Below are 17,619 nucleotides of genomic sequence, written 5' to 3' on the forward strand. Positions count from 1 at the left end.
TCTCAGGTACCAAGGGCACCGTTAGACTGAAAGAGGGCAAAGCTTTTGGTCAGGCGAGATCATTAGTACCATCAGTGGACTGAAGTATCAAGAGGAGCTCTTCCATTGCTTCATCAGTACCGAAGAAACCGACTTGGGCTCCTACCATGTTTCCTCAGAGTGACTGAGATTCACAGTACCATCTGCTCCCTCGGCCACTATTATCTCTGTGCAAACCATGGACTCAGTAATGACAGCATACTCGGTACCACAGGAGTTTCGTTTTCCCTGAGACCTGGCTGTACTCAAGATACCCGATTCTCCATTGCTTGACTCCAACATATTTTCGGTACTGAGGTTATCAAGATTGCCAGAAATTCACCTGGTACTTATGGTTTCACCCTAAATTTCTCAGGCTGCTCCACCATTCTACAGTGAGTTTGAGGAGGAGGACTCTGATGAAGGCCTTGCCTCAGTTTCCCAAATATTGGTCTAAGGCTCTCCTCACCCCTACAGAGGTCCCCTTTCCAGAAGTGTCTGATAAGCCTATAACCACTTGTGACACAAGGGCGCAACCACCAACTCACTGGTCTGAGCACCAATGGGTGCCCCCTCCTATCCTTATGGACCACCACCTTGTCTTACTGGGACCCTTGGGCGGCCTATTGCCATCAATTTTCCAGGGTTTTGAGCACCACAGTCATAGATAGCTAGGCAGCCTTCATCATCTGCCCTTTCCAGGAGACATGATCCTCAAGAAGAAATCTTTGAGGAGCAGGAAGCTAGAGATGGATGAAGAGGTCTCTCCTTCAGCCGTCATCTCCTCTTCATCTCTGGATGAAGCAGTTACGCCTCCTCCATCTTTGCAAATGGTTTTAAGCAGTTTCAGAATCTGATCAGGAAAATTGCCAACTCCCTGCAGATCTCACCCATTCAGTCTCTATAGCGGTAGTTATGAGATGGACTTCCTGTCTCCATCTCTCTGGATTTCCACAGGAGATCCAGAATACGGTGGAAGACCTCCCTTTTGATTGGTCTAAATTGTTTGCAGACAGCTTGGATGAATCTCTGCGCACATTAAAGGACTCCAGATCTACTTTGCACTCTTGGGATCTATACATCTGCCTACAAGAGAAGGTTTAGCAACTCCCATATGGCTCAAAGATCCTGTCCCCTGCCCAATTCCTGACCTCCTAGAGGTCATATGAGCCATATCAGAAGAGAGAGAAATTCCAGAGACTGAAACCATCTATCTCTCAGCCTTCGACCTCATACCCTTCCACCTCCAAGCAACAATTCTGACAAGCTGGTCAAGGGTCTGAATTACCATCCTCATCCTTACTAGTTGCACCAATTCACCTGCATTCTTCCCTTCAGAAACTGCTTTTACCACTTCAGGTGAGCTTGGGAATCAATCACTTCAGAGAAATAGGTTTTGGAGATCATCTCCACAATGTACACCATCCACTTTACTATTCGTCCACCAACTAACCTGACTTCCCCTTCCCTTTTCAGAGACCTCTCTCACAAGAGCTTGCTTTGTCAAGAAATAGACTCTCTCCTATGCATGAGTGCTATAGAATCAATTCCCGTGCAGTACACAGAAAACGTATTTTATTCCAGGCACTTTCTGGTACCAAAAAAGAGTGGTGGGTGGAGACCAAGCCTAGATTTGAGGCTATTCATCACTTATGTGAAGACACAAAAATTCAAAATGGTGACACTTGAACCAGTAATTCCGCCACTAGATCAAGGAGATAGGTTCTCGGCCCTCAACCTTCAGGATGTATATTTCCACATTGCGATCTGCCTATCTCACAAACAATTCCTACATTTTACTGTTGGTCAGGGCCACTCTCAGTACAGGGTGCTCCCTTTCGGTCTATCATCTGCCCCAAGGGTCTTTTCAAAGATCATGTCAATAGTAGTGAGGCAGTTCCACAGGCAAAGTATTTTAGTGTTCCCTTACCTAAATTATTCGCTACTGCAGTGTTGCTCCCTGGAACTAACTTCACAGTCTACTACTTCCAAAGCCATAAAACTCTTCCTCAAATTGGGCCTACAATTGAACATTCAAAAATTCCCTTTAACCGCTGTGCAAAACTTAGAATTCATAGGAGCTCATCTCGATTCAGTAATGGCAAGAGCCTACCTTCCCACTGCACAGGTTTGTGGCTCTTTCCAACATAACCAATACAATCCAGCTCAGCCTTCAAACCCGGGTCAAGAACAGTCTTCAGTTGTTGGGGCATGTGGCAGCTGGTACCTTCATCGTAGACCACACAAGACTACCTTCAAGGGTGGCTTGGTACTGTTTATTCATCAGACACAGTTTAAATATTCTACTTTACATACCCGCCTGCATAAAGGAATCCCTCCATTGGTGGAAAGACCATCACAATGTTTGCACGGAAGTCCCGAAAGGTCATATTAACGATGGATATGTCCTTGCTAGAGTGGGGAACGCATCTGGACACTCTCACAGCCCAGGACAAGTGAATGTTGCAAGAAACCACGCTACACATCAATCTCCTGGAACTGAGAGTGATCAGATATGCCTGTCTCCAGTTTCTACCACTAATCAGGGACAAGTACATAAAGATCTTGACAGACAATATGTCACACATGTTTTATATCAACCAGCAAGGAGGAGCAAGATCCCCCCTGCTGCGCCCAGGCTCTCAAGGTTTGGAATTCATGCATATCCACCTGCATATGCAATCAGATCGTCATCACAGCTGCCTGTCTTCCAGGGCTTCAGAGTGTGACCGTGTATACACCCAGCAGGTACTGCTTTCAAGACCACAAGTGGGAAATAGATTCCAGCATGTTACTCCACATATACCAGCAATGCCCTGCCCCCCAATAGACTTATTCATCACAGCAATAAAGAAGAGATGTGCCCAGTTTTCCTCCAGAGGTGGGATGGGTCCCCAGTACCTAGGGGATGCTTTTCACCTTCACTGGTCATCGAATCTACTGTACACATTTGCACTGACTCCTCTAATAGCCAAAGTTCTACTCAAAATAAAAAAGGACAAAGCTAGAGTCATCCTATAGTTCCAACCTGGCCCAGACAAACATGGCTTCCTTACCTGAATCAGCTGGCTGTTTGCTCACCAGTCACTCTCCAGGCCTTTTCTCATCTCCTCTCTCAGGAAAGCGGGAAAATCCTTCACCCGTCTTGGAGTGCTTTGTCTCAAAGTGTGATTGGTCGATGGTTTGTGGGGTTAGAAATGACCTGCTCAGAAGAGTTAAAGAGAGTTTTATTACACAGCAGAAGACTGTCTGCTCACTACATATACTCTCAAAAAATGGACCAGATTTGTCTGTTGGTGTGACCTCAAACATAGTTCACTCGTGACCTCATCACTACCAGATGTACCGGACTATATCCTAACACTAAAAAGTTTGGGGTTATCAGTGAGCTCTGTTAGAGTCCACCTGGCAGTCGTCATGACTTTCCATTCTCCAACAGAGAATTCTTTCACTGTTGCCCACCCAATGACAGTGAGGTTCCTCAGGGTGATCGTAAATCTTTTCCCCCCAGTCAAGCATCCTATTTCGCTTTAGGGCCTGAGTCTAGTCTTAAATGCCTTACATCACCACTGTTTGAACTGATGGGTACCTGCTCACTTCTCCATTTATCAATGAAAATGACATTCCTGATAGCCATCATGTCAACGTGATGGGTTGGGGAAATAAGGGCCTGTATGTCATGCCTCCCCTTCACAGTATTTTTAAGGACAAAGTCATGTGATCACACCCCAAATTTTTACCTAAAGTCTCCTCCGAGTTCCATATTAACCAACCTGTTCACCTGCCAGTGTTCCACACTAAACCTCACCTAGATAAACAAGAGGCACTGTTGCATGTCCTTGACATCAGAAGAGCCCAGGCCTTCTATCTGGACTAAACCTTCAGAAAGACTCCCAAATTGTTTGTCTTGCTTGCAGATAGATCAAAAGGGTCTGCAATTTCTAATCAAAAATTTTCCATGTAGATAACTGATTGCATTAATCCTTGCAATGAATCTCATAATATTCAAGCTCCTTTGGACATATGAACTCTCTCTACACGGTCCATTTCCATCTGTATGGCATGTGTCAAAACATGCCCATTATTACGGAATTATGTCAATCCGCTACAATGTATACGTTTGCTGAACACTACGAAATAACTCACAACTCTGCTTCCGATACTGTGTTTGGCTCAGTTGTACTGTTTTGTATTGGACTCAACTACAAAGCCCCCCTCCTCCTTAAAGGGGAACTGCTTGGTAGTCACCGAGACTGAAGCACTCATAGGGACACTACTTGAAGAAGAAGAAGAAGAAAAAGAAGAAATGGTTGCTCACCCTGTGCAGTAACTGTAGTTCTTAGAGATATGTGTCCATATGGGTGCTTCACTATCCGCCCTATTTCCCCTCTGCTATAGGTCTTCATGGTAGACAAGGAACTGAGGGCAGTTCACCCACACAGTGCTATATAACAATGGCACAGGGCTGACTAGCACACATGCGCAGGCTGAATGAACACTGCTGTGAGAAATCTCCAATCAGATGCGCAAGGAGCGCAAGCACACCTAGAGTGAACACCCAGAGGGGGACACATCTCAAAGAACTGTACTTACTGCACAGGATGAACAATCATTTCTTTCTTAGGTTGAAGACATATTTTTATTACATAATTTTGAACCTGACACAGTCCCTCTGCAAATGAAATTGGAGTTCCATAAGAAAATATATTAATAACTGTGTCACTGTCTTTCAGGCAATTCGTTGCTACATAGCCCCATGCTAGACCTGGACAGTGATGTGCGTCCGTCTCCACTTGGTCATCTCAGTCAGACTGCTTCGCTGAAAAGGGGCAGCAGCTTTCAGTCGGGTCGTGATGACAGTAAGCATCAGTTTCATTTATATAAAAATCTACTTCTGACAAATCCCTAGGCCTGTGTATTTTTACTGTGTATTCCCCAAATATTAAAATTTGACAGAGGGTAATCATATTCATTGTTTTAGTGTGTTGACAGAAAATGAGCCACAGTCCATAATAGAATAATATATGTCTATGAAAGTTATTTTCATATTCTGTCTCTACTACTCTATAAAGATATAGAAGTTTCTTAAAGGTAAATTGCAAAGTGAAAAGGGTGTGTGCTTATTACATGATGGGATCAGTCAAGGAGGAGCCCACAAAACTGGACAGTTATCCTCACCATATAGATAAAATCCTAAATAAAAATCCCCCTCCTACTGAAGCAAAAAACATCAGACCAAAGCAGTCTTCCCCTTACTGAGATAAAAACTAGGTCCAAATCCAAGTCTCCTTTTCCAAGTTACAGTCAAGGCAACAAAGTCTCTTTCCATGTTGAGTTTCCCTGCACATTAGGAACTACTTTCTTATTTTTATCATATCAGTCTGTTGGTCTCTGTAGTAAGAACCCCAGCTGCATTTAAATGTTCCTCTGTTACTTAACGCCTCCAGGCCTGGTTCTGTGATCCTATAAACCCAACAGGGAAAATAAGATTGCATGCCTTGATTTTACCTGGCTGTCCATAGCCTAGTTCCCTGTTATCTTCCAGGAACTGGATGGGCACATGAAAACCAATTTTTTTTAAGTTCCCATGATGTGGGAGTCTAAAGGCATGTCTACACTTACTTCCGGAGCAATCGATCCAGCAGGGGTCGATTTATCGTGTCTAGTGAAGACATGATAAATCGACCGCTGAATGCTCTCCCATCGACTCTGGTACTCCACCGGAGCAAGAAGCATAGGCAGAGTCGATGGGGGAGCGGCAGCAGTCAGCCTACTGCAGTGAAGACACCGTGGTAAGTAGCTTTAATTACGTCACTTCAGTTACGAAAATAGCGTACCTGAAGTTGCATAACTTAGACTGACTTAGCTTCCCCCCCCCCCCCCCCCCGCAGTGTAGACCAGACCTAAGTCCCATTGAGCCCCGAGTAGTGAGATCACTGGTGGCTGAAACTTGAATTTGTATCTTTGTATCCAGGTCTTCCTTACAGGGAAGAGAACTTTTAGTCAGCCAGTTTAAAACTTTGTAGTAGGGTTGGGGGGTTGTTTTAGTTTTTGTGTAAGGGCAAATTCTGACGAACAGTTGGTATAAAAATTCAACATCCACACCTTTTCTTTAGAAGCTGAGGAAGCTACAGCTAAGATTTCATTCTATTATGGTGTTAGTATCCCGCTTAGCTATCCAACAAAAGCCAAGAAATAAAGTCTTGCTGTTTCTGAGTTTAAAAACAAGCCAAGTAGGAAACAAACTTTGAATCTATCTTTTATACAGCATAAAGAGCCATAAAGGAAGAATCATTTTTTACTAGGGCTGTCGATTAATTGCAGTTAACTCACGTGATTAACTCAAAAAAAGTAATCAGATTAAAAAAGTTAAACAATCAATCACAGTTTTAATTACACTGTTAAATAAGTGTAATTGAAATTTATTAAATATTTTGGATGGTATTCTACATTTTCATATATATTGTATTCTGTGTTTTAACTGAAATCAAAGTGTATATTATTTTTGCTTACAAATATTTGCACTGTAAAAATGATAAACAAAAGAAATAGTATTTTTCAATTCACCTCAAACAAGTACTATAGTGCAATCTCTTTGTTGTGAAAGTGCAACTTACAAATGTAGATTTATTTTTTGTCACATAACTGCACTCAAAAGCAAAACAATGTAAAACTTCAGAGCCTACAAGTCCACTCAGTCCTACTTCTTGTTCAGCCAGTCGCTAAGATAAACAAGTTGTTAACATTTACAGGAGATAATGCTGCCCTCTTCTTATTTACAATGTCACCAGAAAGTGAGAACAGGCATTTGCATGGCACTTTTGTAGCTGGCATTGCAAGGTCTTTACGTGTCAGATATGCTAAACATTCGTATGCCCGTTCATGCTTCGGGCACCATTCCAGAGGACATGCTTCCATGCTGATGACACTTGTTAAAAAAATAAGCGTTAATTAAATATCAGCCAACCCATGGTTTGGACCTTACCATCCACCACCCTTGTAAGAGGATTAAGGTGGGCTACGAGCCATTAGCACCCCAGGCCACGCACCCCAACGATATGAACTGCTTCATCAATGGAGGAATAGCATATGGAACGTAGAGCCAGGTCTATCCCATCATTAACAGAGCCACCTTGTAGATATGACAGGTGATGAATTAATTGGTATGTCCCTGGGGTCTTCTTGGGGGGAAACTCTCAAATGTGCTATAGGCAATCGATCAAATGGCCCAGCTATCCTGCCCTCCTTTAATTCTTGTGCAATCTTTTTTTTTTAACAATATGTCCCATCCCAGCTACTGACTTTACATTTTTGACATCAAATGAGTCTTATTTCCCACAAAAGGGATCCAAAATCCTGCTGAATACCCCTCCTACAAATATGCCCCATCTGCCCTATTAGGGTAATCCCATAGGAGAATCCTTAACACATCCAGCTTGACTGGCGTTGGAGCCCGTGCCCATTGCACCACTTGTCCCCCTCCCCAGCTTGTGCTCTGTGTCCCAAACCCTGTTCCATCCACGCCAAACCTGCAGTTGGCGCTTGTGCCACCCCCATTCCTGTTTCCTCTCTGTGATCTTCCCTTCCCGTTCTGGCAAGAATGGGCTGAATGGGTCCCAAAACATGTACTGCAAACATGTCTGTATCTACAGGTGCTTCGAAAACACCCACCATCATTAAATGCCCAGCAAATATTATTATGCGCTTCGGGCCCCTCCCGAGCTTGCTGCGGTATGAACAAATCACTGTCTGTGTGAACTCCTGGCCCCTTGGGTATCATCCACTTCAACCACTGTGTGTGATGAGGTATGTCCCACCTTATCCCAGTTTGTGTTGCTGCCCTTAATTGAAACTGCTCATCATAATTAAACCAGGACATGCCCCACATTTTGTGCCCGCCTACTTATGTCCATATACTTAATCAAGGCAGGGCTCCTCTTTGGGTAGGCCTATACTATAACACCTGCACAGATGAAGAAAGCAGCCTCCCAATTTTCCCATGTTCTAGGCACCCTTGGCCTCTTGGGCAGCTCGCTGTTTTGCTTGCCTTGCCTATGTTTACTGTCTGTCAACACCTCCCTGTGCAATAGGGATAATATATCCACGTATTCGCCTCTCAGGATTTTGTCATTAGTTGTACTGCGTAGGTGAACTATCGGGTCAGCCACCCCGGCAGAACCATACTCAGGACTGCATGGAGGGAGTTCCGCAGAGCCCTGCTCCCTCATAGTTGCTCCCCCTCGACCCCCCCGGAGTCTCTACTCTGTCCCATGAGGTTACATTCCCTGATGGCCGATGAGTCCCCATGTGCCCAGGGGCGGGCTTCACTACCCTTGCTGGGGGCCTGTCCCTGTTCTGCTGCCCAAACTTGAGCCCATGCTGGGCCTGCCCTGTTACCCTGTGCAGACCCCTCACACCTAACTGCCTGAAGCTGCTGCAGTAAATGCAAATTAACTTGCAGCAGCTGTGTAATACCATCAGTGCCCCCACTGAAGGTGTCACCTCTGGGTACATCTGCCCAGGCTTCTGGACCTCCAACTCCTGGACCCAGAGTATTCACTACCCCAATAGGCTCACTCCTGTCCCTTCAGGTGAACTCACTGACAGGCTGATTGAGCACAGTCCCTGCACCTCGCTGTGGCCCCTGCAACTGCCACCTCTTGCCAGGCTGGAAGGCTGGATACCACCTCTGCCACCCATCCCCCCAACCTCTGTCTGGTTCAGATCACACTCACTCCTGGGATCAGCATTACTGCCATCCCTTGTGTTCAGTGGAGGAGAATATCCTGGTTCTGGGTGACCTCGTGCCCTTTGGAAGCACTGTAATGCTGTGGAGAAAACCTCAGAAACAATTTCACTGACCATTTGCTGCACAACTCCGTTGACTACCTCATTAGACCACACAGCCTGCCCACCTGCATGCGTGGATGCTTCCCCTCCGTCATTTCCCTCCCTCAGTCCATGAGGCTGCCCTAGGTTATTAAATACACCACCCTGAGCATTAATAGCCACTGTACTGGTGAGCACCCCCTACCCCTGCAGCAATACTGTCTCCCTTGGGTCCCCCTCCAGCCCTTGGGCTCCATTGGGACTGCCCCGTGCTGCAGCTGCTGCCTCTGCTTGTCCCCTTTCTGGCAAAGGTACAGACACCTGAGCAGCAACCTGAATTGCAGCCTGATAGCCCATACATTTACTTGCAGCATGGCTGGTACATGAAACAGTTAAATTCCCTTGTCGCCCTCTTCCCCTCCTCCATCCCCTCCCAGACACTGTTTCAGACACTGACTAGCTTCGCTTGCCAATTCACCCTCCCCAATTGCAACTTCTAGCCTGTCTATGGGTGGAAGTACCTGGGGCAGGAGGATGCTAGTTCCCTTTCTTTCCACCCTCCCCGCTGTCTAGTGACTGCAGCAGATACCTAGCAGCAGCTTCACTTGCTAAATCACACCCCTTGTGTCCTACTTGTAATTTGCCTCTGCTTGCCCTTCCCTGCCTCTGGGGTTGGGGGAGTAACAGCCCCCATTTTTCCTGAGCTCACCCTTCTCCATGCCCCTGGAGCCATGCTGCTTCACGATCCTGTTTGCTGGCTTACTCGCTGTGTGGAACAGAGAGACTTGCCTCACCCAGGTTTCATACCTTTATGCCCTTCAGAGCCCACATTCCTGCGGGGGGGAATGAGTCATTGCTTCAAAGCTGACCACCAAGCACCTTTATTACAGCAGTTTCTGACCTCCTTCCCCCCTCCCCCAGCCACCATAAAGCAGAACTGTCCTTCTCAGGTAAGCCCCAGACAAACTCTGCCCCACCTTAGTTGTGGTGCAGTCATTATAGCAGTTTTGGATGATGACCCAGCACACGTTGTTCATTTTAAGAACACCTTCACTGCAGATTTCACAAAACGCAAAGAAGGTACCAATGTGAGATTTCTAAAGATAGCTAGAGCACTCGACCCAAGGTTTAAGAATCTGAAGTGCCTTCTAAAATCTGAGATGGATGAGTTATGGAGCATGCTTTTAGAAGACTTAAAAGAGCAACACTCTGATACAGAAACTACAGAACCCAAACTACCAAAAAAGAAAATCAACCTTCTGCTGGTGGTATCTGACTCAGATGATGAAAATGAACATGCGTCAGTCCTCACTGCTCTGGTTTGTTATCGAGTTGAACCCGTCTTCAGCATGGCCGTATGTCTTCTGGAATGGTGGTTGAAGCATGAAGGGACATGTGAATCTTCAGCGCATCTGGCACGTAAATATCTTGAGACAACGGCACCAACAGTGCCGTGAGAACACCTGTTCTCACTTTCAGGTGAATTGTAAACAAGAAGCGGTCAGCATTATCTCTTCTGCAGATGTAAACAAATTTGTTTCTCTGAACAAGAAGTAGGGCTGAGTGGACTTGTTTTTTTACAGTGCAAATACTTGTAATCAAAAATAAATATTAAGTGAGCACTATACACTTTGTATTCTGTGTTGTAATTGAAATCAGTATATTTGAAAATGTAGAAAACATCCAAAATATTTAAATAAATGGTATTCTATTATTAACAGTGTAAGTAATTGTCATTTATCTTTATTCTTTAAATGCAAGTTTATAACATTGTTTTATATTCTTTTTATGCTGAATATTCACAGGAAAAATATAAATTAAACAGAACCACCAAAATATCCATATGCTAAAATGGAGTAAGCACATGACTTTATTGCTGTCTCCGTTGTCCTTCCTCCCTCCATCTCCATGATTAAAATTAGTTTTCAAGCAGTGTGGGATAAGACAATGCACTGTCTTTCTTTTTTTGCAAAATGTCTAGCACACTCTTGGTTACTATAAAAATAGTAATAAATTCTGCAAGATAAAAGTCAAGATGCTATCATTGCTTACATATTTTTCAAAGGACAGTCTGTATGGTGGACTTGTCTCATCAAGCCCCTTGTTAATCTCATATAAACGCACGAGGAAAAGCCTAAACTTCTTTTTGACTTTGTTACCAATATGAACTAAAACATTTTCCAGCCATACTATGAAGCTGCCAAAAATTCTTCCATAAGAATTCTAGAATAATCTTACCCATTCCTTTTAGTTTTGTTTGCCTGTGCTACCTGATGTTCTTAGAGAAAAGGCTTTTGATTTATTTTATTTTTTTGCACTTTGAGATCCTGAAATGGAGGCACTAAGGACTATTATACTTTTCTTTGCTTATTTGCCGTTGGTTACATGTAATTGATCTACATTTACATCATAGAAAGTTTATGATATTAAAGAGCATATTTAGGCCAAAACTTGATGTCATTGCTCAGAGGATTCGTTTATCCATGTTATTCACTAGCATGATGCATCATTATGGCTGCAGTGAATTCTGGAACAAATTCAAAGAAAGTTGAATACAAAATAGCGAATTCAAATTACATTGACTCTGACTTGAACATAGATTTGCAAGGAATTTTGAAGTATGGCTTCAGTTACAGCTTTAACTCAGTAATATCTAGGTCCTATAGCATGCATAAAAGACATCATGCACTGATCTTGGACAGATGCAGCCACAGTAATGACTACTTAAGGTTTTTTCTATTATAAGAGAGATTTTTGAGCCTTCTAACTTCCCACACCAGAAGTCCCCACCTGAGATGTTGCATCTTTCGTCCCTTGGCAGCGGAGCTAATCAGCCAGTTTTATATGGGTTCATGTTTGTCTAATTGGTGACTTTCTATGCTATATGATCAATATTTATGTATTAGATTAAAGACAAATACCATAAGCTATCCAGTAGTCTTCCATGCTCCCATGGAATCATGTAAACTAGTTTCACACTCTTTAACTGTGTAATTTGTGAAAGACCTAAGACTATACAAGAAAATTTCAGGTCCTCTTTGTAATCAGTTTGAAGGTCTTTGACTTCTTCGTGCCCACGTAGTTTGCAGGAATCTAATTCTTGATGTAAAAAGCATGCAACATTTATTTATTGATGCAGAATAGTTTGCTAAGAAACATAGCTCTGATAATCAAATGAAGAAAGTCAGCATGGGGAAGACAAACATGATTGGAGATGGAAGTTTCCTATCTCACCTCCACTTTCCATGCTCATCCACCATCTCCTGTATTTCCTCTCTCCCATCTCTCACCTGACAAGAAAATGGGAGAAGATCCACCTCTTCCCCCATGTTCCCAAAGTTGTGACTCTATTGATGTCTAGTGATGGTTAAGGTGCCAAGATTGTATAGAGGTTTATGCAACTTCAGATAATTTTTCTCTTATTTTTTGGTCTCATGTCCCAAGTGAGAAGTGCTATACTTACTTTTATTATGATTTTTTGAACTTTTAATAGTACTGGTCTTCCAAGAGTCTCAAATTGCTTTACAAATATTAATGAATTTAGCCTCCCACCTACAATGTTAGTATCCATCCCCATTTTACAGAGAAGGAAACGGAGACTTCGCTAATGAAATTGTGGAGAGGTTGATGAGTGAGATCACACTGGAAGTCGATGGATGATCTGGAAATAAAACTCAGCTCTCCCATTTCCCAGTCTTTTGTCTTAATCTCAAGACAATTGTACTGCCTACATTCCAACCTTCCCCCACTCTATATTTTAATGGCTAAGCCTCTGATCCTCCCTGTTCAGTTATCATTTAGCTTGGTTTAAAGACAGATTTATGCAAGTGGATTTTTAGGCTGTACAATATAATTCAGTGGGGCCATACGAGCACCTCTACATAGAAGACATATTATACTTATAGTACCAACCCCCTCAAAAGAATATATGGAAATAAATCTTGCACGTACACAAGCTGTATGCCATATGGACCAAGTCGTAAAATGTTGCCATTCACACCTGAGAGATTATAGATATGCATGATAGATCCATTATTTTTAGATCACACTCTAGCAGCATGTTTAAAATAGCTTTTATTATCAATTCAAAGTTATTTATTCTTTCTCTTTTCCTCTTAGCTTGGCGTTGTAAAGCTCCTCAACAAGTTGCATTTGTTGAAAAGTTGACAAAACTTGTTGTAATTCAGCTCCCCAACTTCTGGAAGCTCTGGATTTCTTATGTGAATGGAAGCCTTTTCAGTGAGGTATTGGTTCATGCATATACATAACCTAAATGTCTTCAGATAGACAAAGCTCATAGGAATGATTTTGTATTTGAATTTGAGTTTGAAACTGCAGAAGTATAGTACCTCAGTGGAGAAGATGCCTGACTAAGATGTTTTTGCAGCTTTTGGATTACAGAGATTTGTAGAACGACATAAGCAATTGTACATCTACTGATTGGTGCTTGATTTGGCATGAAGCAATGGATCCACTTTGTATGTTATGAATGTTAATCAGTAAATTTCCTAGAAACATATATGTAAGGATTCTATTTAATAAAAAAAAAAAAACCCCAAAGGCTTCACAATAGGAACTATTTTGTACTGTAGTATAATTCTCTGAGTGACCATTGAAATGTACATAGTTTCAGGTCTGCTTGTCAAGATCATGAGCCAACTGTTCCATGTTGGATTTTACATTTATCAACATCTAAGAAAGGAGACAAGATGTTTGGTAATCTTAAGAAATGATATACTAGATGAATCTTAAAGATATGAGAGACAAAGCTAGAGGAATAGTGTTTGACTCTGGAATGGACATACATATTTTGTGACTTTAAAGAACTTGGATGTGAGGATAGAATTAACCCCAGAGTTTCAAGATGACAGAAGCCTAGAATTGTACGTGTACACACACACACACACTAGTGTGCCCAATCTACGTGCAAGATAACTGTAGTGGCATGTGTCACAATTGTATGTGCCCCTTGTACAGACTTGTGTTAAGTAAATCTGGCCCATTAATTGTGTAGCAATACAGTATCATGCCCAGAGCAACAGAAAATATTTTTCAAGCTATATCATCAAAAGAAATGTAACTTAAACCAGTGATCATATAAAATGACAGTGTTAATAATTTTAGTAATTACTCAGATATGCATAGCATACAACATACTGTCATATAACCTTTATAACTAGAGAATATAATGATATATTTTGATTTGTATAATTGTTAGTCACCAGTTTACAAAACTACAGTGTATTTGACAGAAAAGGTTAGGCTGAAAATGGCCTGGCCATTTCTCTATTTTTCCAGTAGCAGGATACTAAGGGTGGGGCATCCCTAGAAGAGGAAGTATAATTATGCCATTATCCAATGATGATGAAAGGCATTATCTGGTAATAGAATAGGGAACCTTCAATTGCTAGGTTATCTTACCAAATATGAAGGTTGATTTCAGTCTAATTCCTAGAAAAATGTTATGTGCCATATTTTTGGAGTATAATGTAACCACCCTACACACCTACATTAGATATCATTTGAAAGCTTATTTTAAGTGCATTTAGATAAGGTATGATTTGGAACTGTCAAGTGGTGCTGTAAACCTGTAGGCGAGGTGAAACAGTGATACCCAAAATGAGTGTCATATTTGCGCAGTTGCGGAAACACTGCAACATGACTATGATCACAGTTTTTAAACCTTCATGTGGTGTTTATTGGTCAAAACTACCAAATGACTGTATTAAAAGATTGTATTGGTTTTGCATGGACAAATTTTGTTTTTTGTTTTATTTCCAGGAATGATGAATTTGGTTAGCATGTGACAAAAATGTCAAATATCAATATTTTGCAATCTCCTAACATGAAATGTTTTCACATTGCATATTCTTGATTGTCAAAGTATCTCACAAGTGATTATAATAGTTTTCTCTATTTTCAGTTGAAATGTGCTGATCAGATCAGTCTCACGCTGAAGGTTATGCACCAGTAGTAGTAGATTGCATTCTCATAGTTTGTACAGCATAGTGGGTAGATATAACTATACGTGAATTCCTAATGTAATGCTTCCCCATTTGTAAGCATTTGAACAAAACAATGTAGCATCTAGTCTGCCTGGTAGAAGATTTTAATTTGTACTGCCTATGCATGAAGTACTAAGCTTTGAAATATTCTAGAAACTAGCTTTTTAATTCAGTGACACTTATGCATGGGTCAGTACTAGTGTTAGAGATGATGGTACAGAGCTTCATATTATGAATATGCAAAAGCTATGAGAAAAAGAAGGGACCTAACAAGAAGTAGTGAAGACAAAGTCCACAATTAAGTTCTTGCCTCTGTAATGAAAAGGGATGAAGAGCATGTTATAGCTCTTATCAACCATGTCATCAACAATATGAGAAACCGATTTGACCCTGACTCATAGCGTCAGTTGTACAAGAGTCTCTACTGAAAATAGCAGATGGTGAAGAACAAATGGAGAGATTTGTGAGAGGTACACTTGATTCTGATGGCACATGAAGCTTCTTCAGCCCAGTCTAGAAATTTGGCATCAAAACATCTGCTGACATAGCCAAGAAGACTAAATTTAAGTCTGGCAAGGAGGGACAATCATAACAGCTCTCAGTCCCAAAACTGTTTTCCCACTGAGCTCTGTCCTTAGCAAGATGGAGAGATGATGTTTCAGTCGCAACTGTTCCTAGGGCTGATCAATACTGAAAACTTGTATTGGCACTGCTGTGTCTCTTAAGGGTTTGAAAAATCCACCCCCCCCGAGACAGACAGCTATGCTGACCTAATCCCCAGTGTAGACATGGCTAGGTTGACAGAATAATTCTTCCATCGACCTAGCTACCACTTCTTGCGGGGAGGTGGATTAACTATAGTGACAGGACAATTTCTCTCATCATTGTGGTGAGTGGCTACACTGAAGTGTTACAGTAGCACAGCTGAAGCACTGCAGCTGTGCCGCTGTAGCCTTTTCAGTATAGACATACCCTCAGTCACCCAATAGGATCTGTGCCTATGTTCCTTTTTCATGGTGATGGAACAATAAGAAGAACAGACAAAGCTGAATTAGGGCATCAGTGGAAAGCTCAAGCTGAAAAAAATCTATGAGCTAAGAGCATGCAACAAAGAAACCATAGTGTACCTCTCAGATGCCAAGGCTGTCATACAAATGATAGCTGGAGACAGTCTACACATTTGACAAATTGGCTACTGAGTATTTGAGGCAGGTCCTAAATGGATTTGAAGCTAATTCTTTAATTGGAATCTTTGACGGGTATGACAATAGTAACTCTGAAAATTTCAGAAAGATAGCTCCGAACAGGATCTATGGTTGGATGCAAGAAATACCAGGTGATTGGTGGACGCCCTGTGCCCCCATGGGAAAATGTTTTAAAACGTGGCATCCAACGAACACTCAGTTGCAAAATTCCTCTGTGAATGTATGGTTCAAAGTGCACCTGAGTGTAGGAGCACACCCAACACAAACACCACCTTTCCAGTGGTGAAGCAGCAAAGTCCATCACCAGTTGAGCTGTTGAAGAAGCCTGTACAGTATTCAAGAGAAAGCTGATACAAAGATGCTTCTGTATGTTGTATGTGCCAATATGGCTTTTGGTATCAAAGGAACCATTGTAATTAGGTCACCTGATACAGATGTTTTGGTCATTGCTGTTCACTACTTTCCAGAAATGGAACACGTAGATAACATGTAGATTGAAACAGCCATCATTACCAGCATAACTAACAAGTATCTCTTCGTATTTGTGCATGAAATTTGTGATGCACTCACTCTGGATGTTTGCAACATGCTTCCTGCTCTACATGCCTTAACAGCATGTGACTCTCTGACATACCTATTTGGTATAGGAGAAAAAAAATCTGTTTAATGGTGTCGAAACAAAGTGATCGTACCTCTTCAAAGCCTCCCAAATTGGGAGATTGTGATGGATAAGCTTCAAATTCTGCAACAAGGAAGTTGATAGCAGTCCTGTATGACCAGAGTGAGAAAGAAGAGGAGACCCGCAAAAACCTGACTTGCTTGCACCTCAATCTAGCCATCAAGAAGGACAAGTTACTGGCCAGAATCCCACCATGTGAGGAGAGTTTTGAAGAGCATGTCAAAACAGCATCTTGACGAACAAGGGTTTGGATGTCTTCACACATAGGTAAAGCAAATCATGGATCACCATTACAACATGGAAGGAAAAATGAGGATGATGAACAGCTTCCTTTATTCTTCAAAGGCCCAGTGGCATCTGAGCTTCTACAAGACCTTATTTGTGACTGTACCAGTAAGGGTTGCTGAGCAATCAGCTGTGTCTGTAGTCATAACGTTCTTGCCTGCACAGAACTGTATACATGCCAAAGCAACAAAGATAGTGGTAGCTCACTCACTCTTGCCAGAGATCATAATGATGTACAAGATGATGATAATTGTCCAGAAATGTCACCAGCGTTATCACGTTTCAATTCTACCAATACAAATGTATTACTAGATTTGTTTTAGATTGTTTAGATCAGCTGCTCTCAAAGTTTAGCAACCTGAGGACCCCCATTTTGATTTTAAAAAAATTTGGGACCCCCCAAGCCTCCCGCTCAGTCCTTGCCACGTCCCTGCCCCCAACCTTTTGACGCCATGCACCCCGCTCATTCCATCCATCCTCCCTCTGTTGCTTGCTCTCCCCCACCCTCACTCACTTTCACCAGGCTGGGGTACAGGAGTGGGTGAGGGGTGTGGACTCAGGGAGGGAGTTTGGATGTGGGCTCTGGGCTGGGGCAGGG

The 17,619-nt window shown here is 42.3% G+C and overlaps 1 protein-coding gene across 2 annotated transcripts in view; it reads left to right on the forward strand.

Annotated features, from left to right (window-relative positions):
• EXOC2 (exocyst complex component 2) overlaps positions 1 to 17,619 on the forward strand; it is a 201,365-nt gene that overhangs the window by 93,986 nt on the left and 89,760 nt on the right. For both annotated transcript variants that reach the window (XR_010598715.1, XM_065584883.1), the window contains exons 12-13: positions 4,752 to 4,877; positions 12,967 to 13,091. Coding sequence is in view for 1 of the 2 variants with exons in the window: in XM_065584883.1 (XP_065440955.1) it covers positions 4,752 to 4,877; positions 12,967 to 13,091 (251 nt within the window). In the remaining variant the exon portion in view is untranslated. The remainder of the gene's footprint in view (positions 1 to 4,751; positions 4,878 to 12,966; positions 13,092 to 17,619) is intronic.

Source organism: Chrysemys picta, chromosome 2, assembly GCF_011386835.1.
Source record: "Chrysemys picta bellii isolate R12L10 chromosome 2, ASM1138683v2, whole genome shotgun sequence".
Lineage (NCBI taxonomy): Eukaryota > Metazoa > Chordata > Testudines > Emydidae > Chrysemys > Chrysemys picta.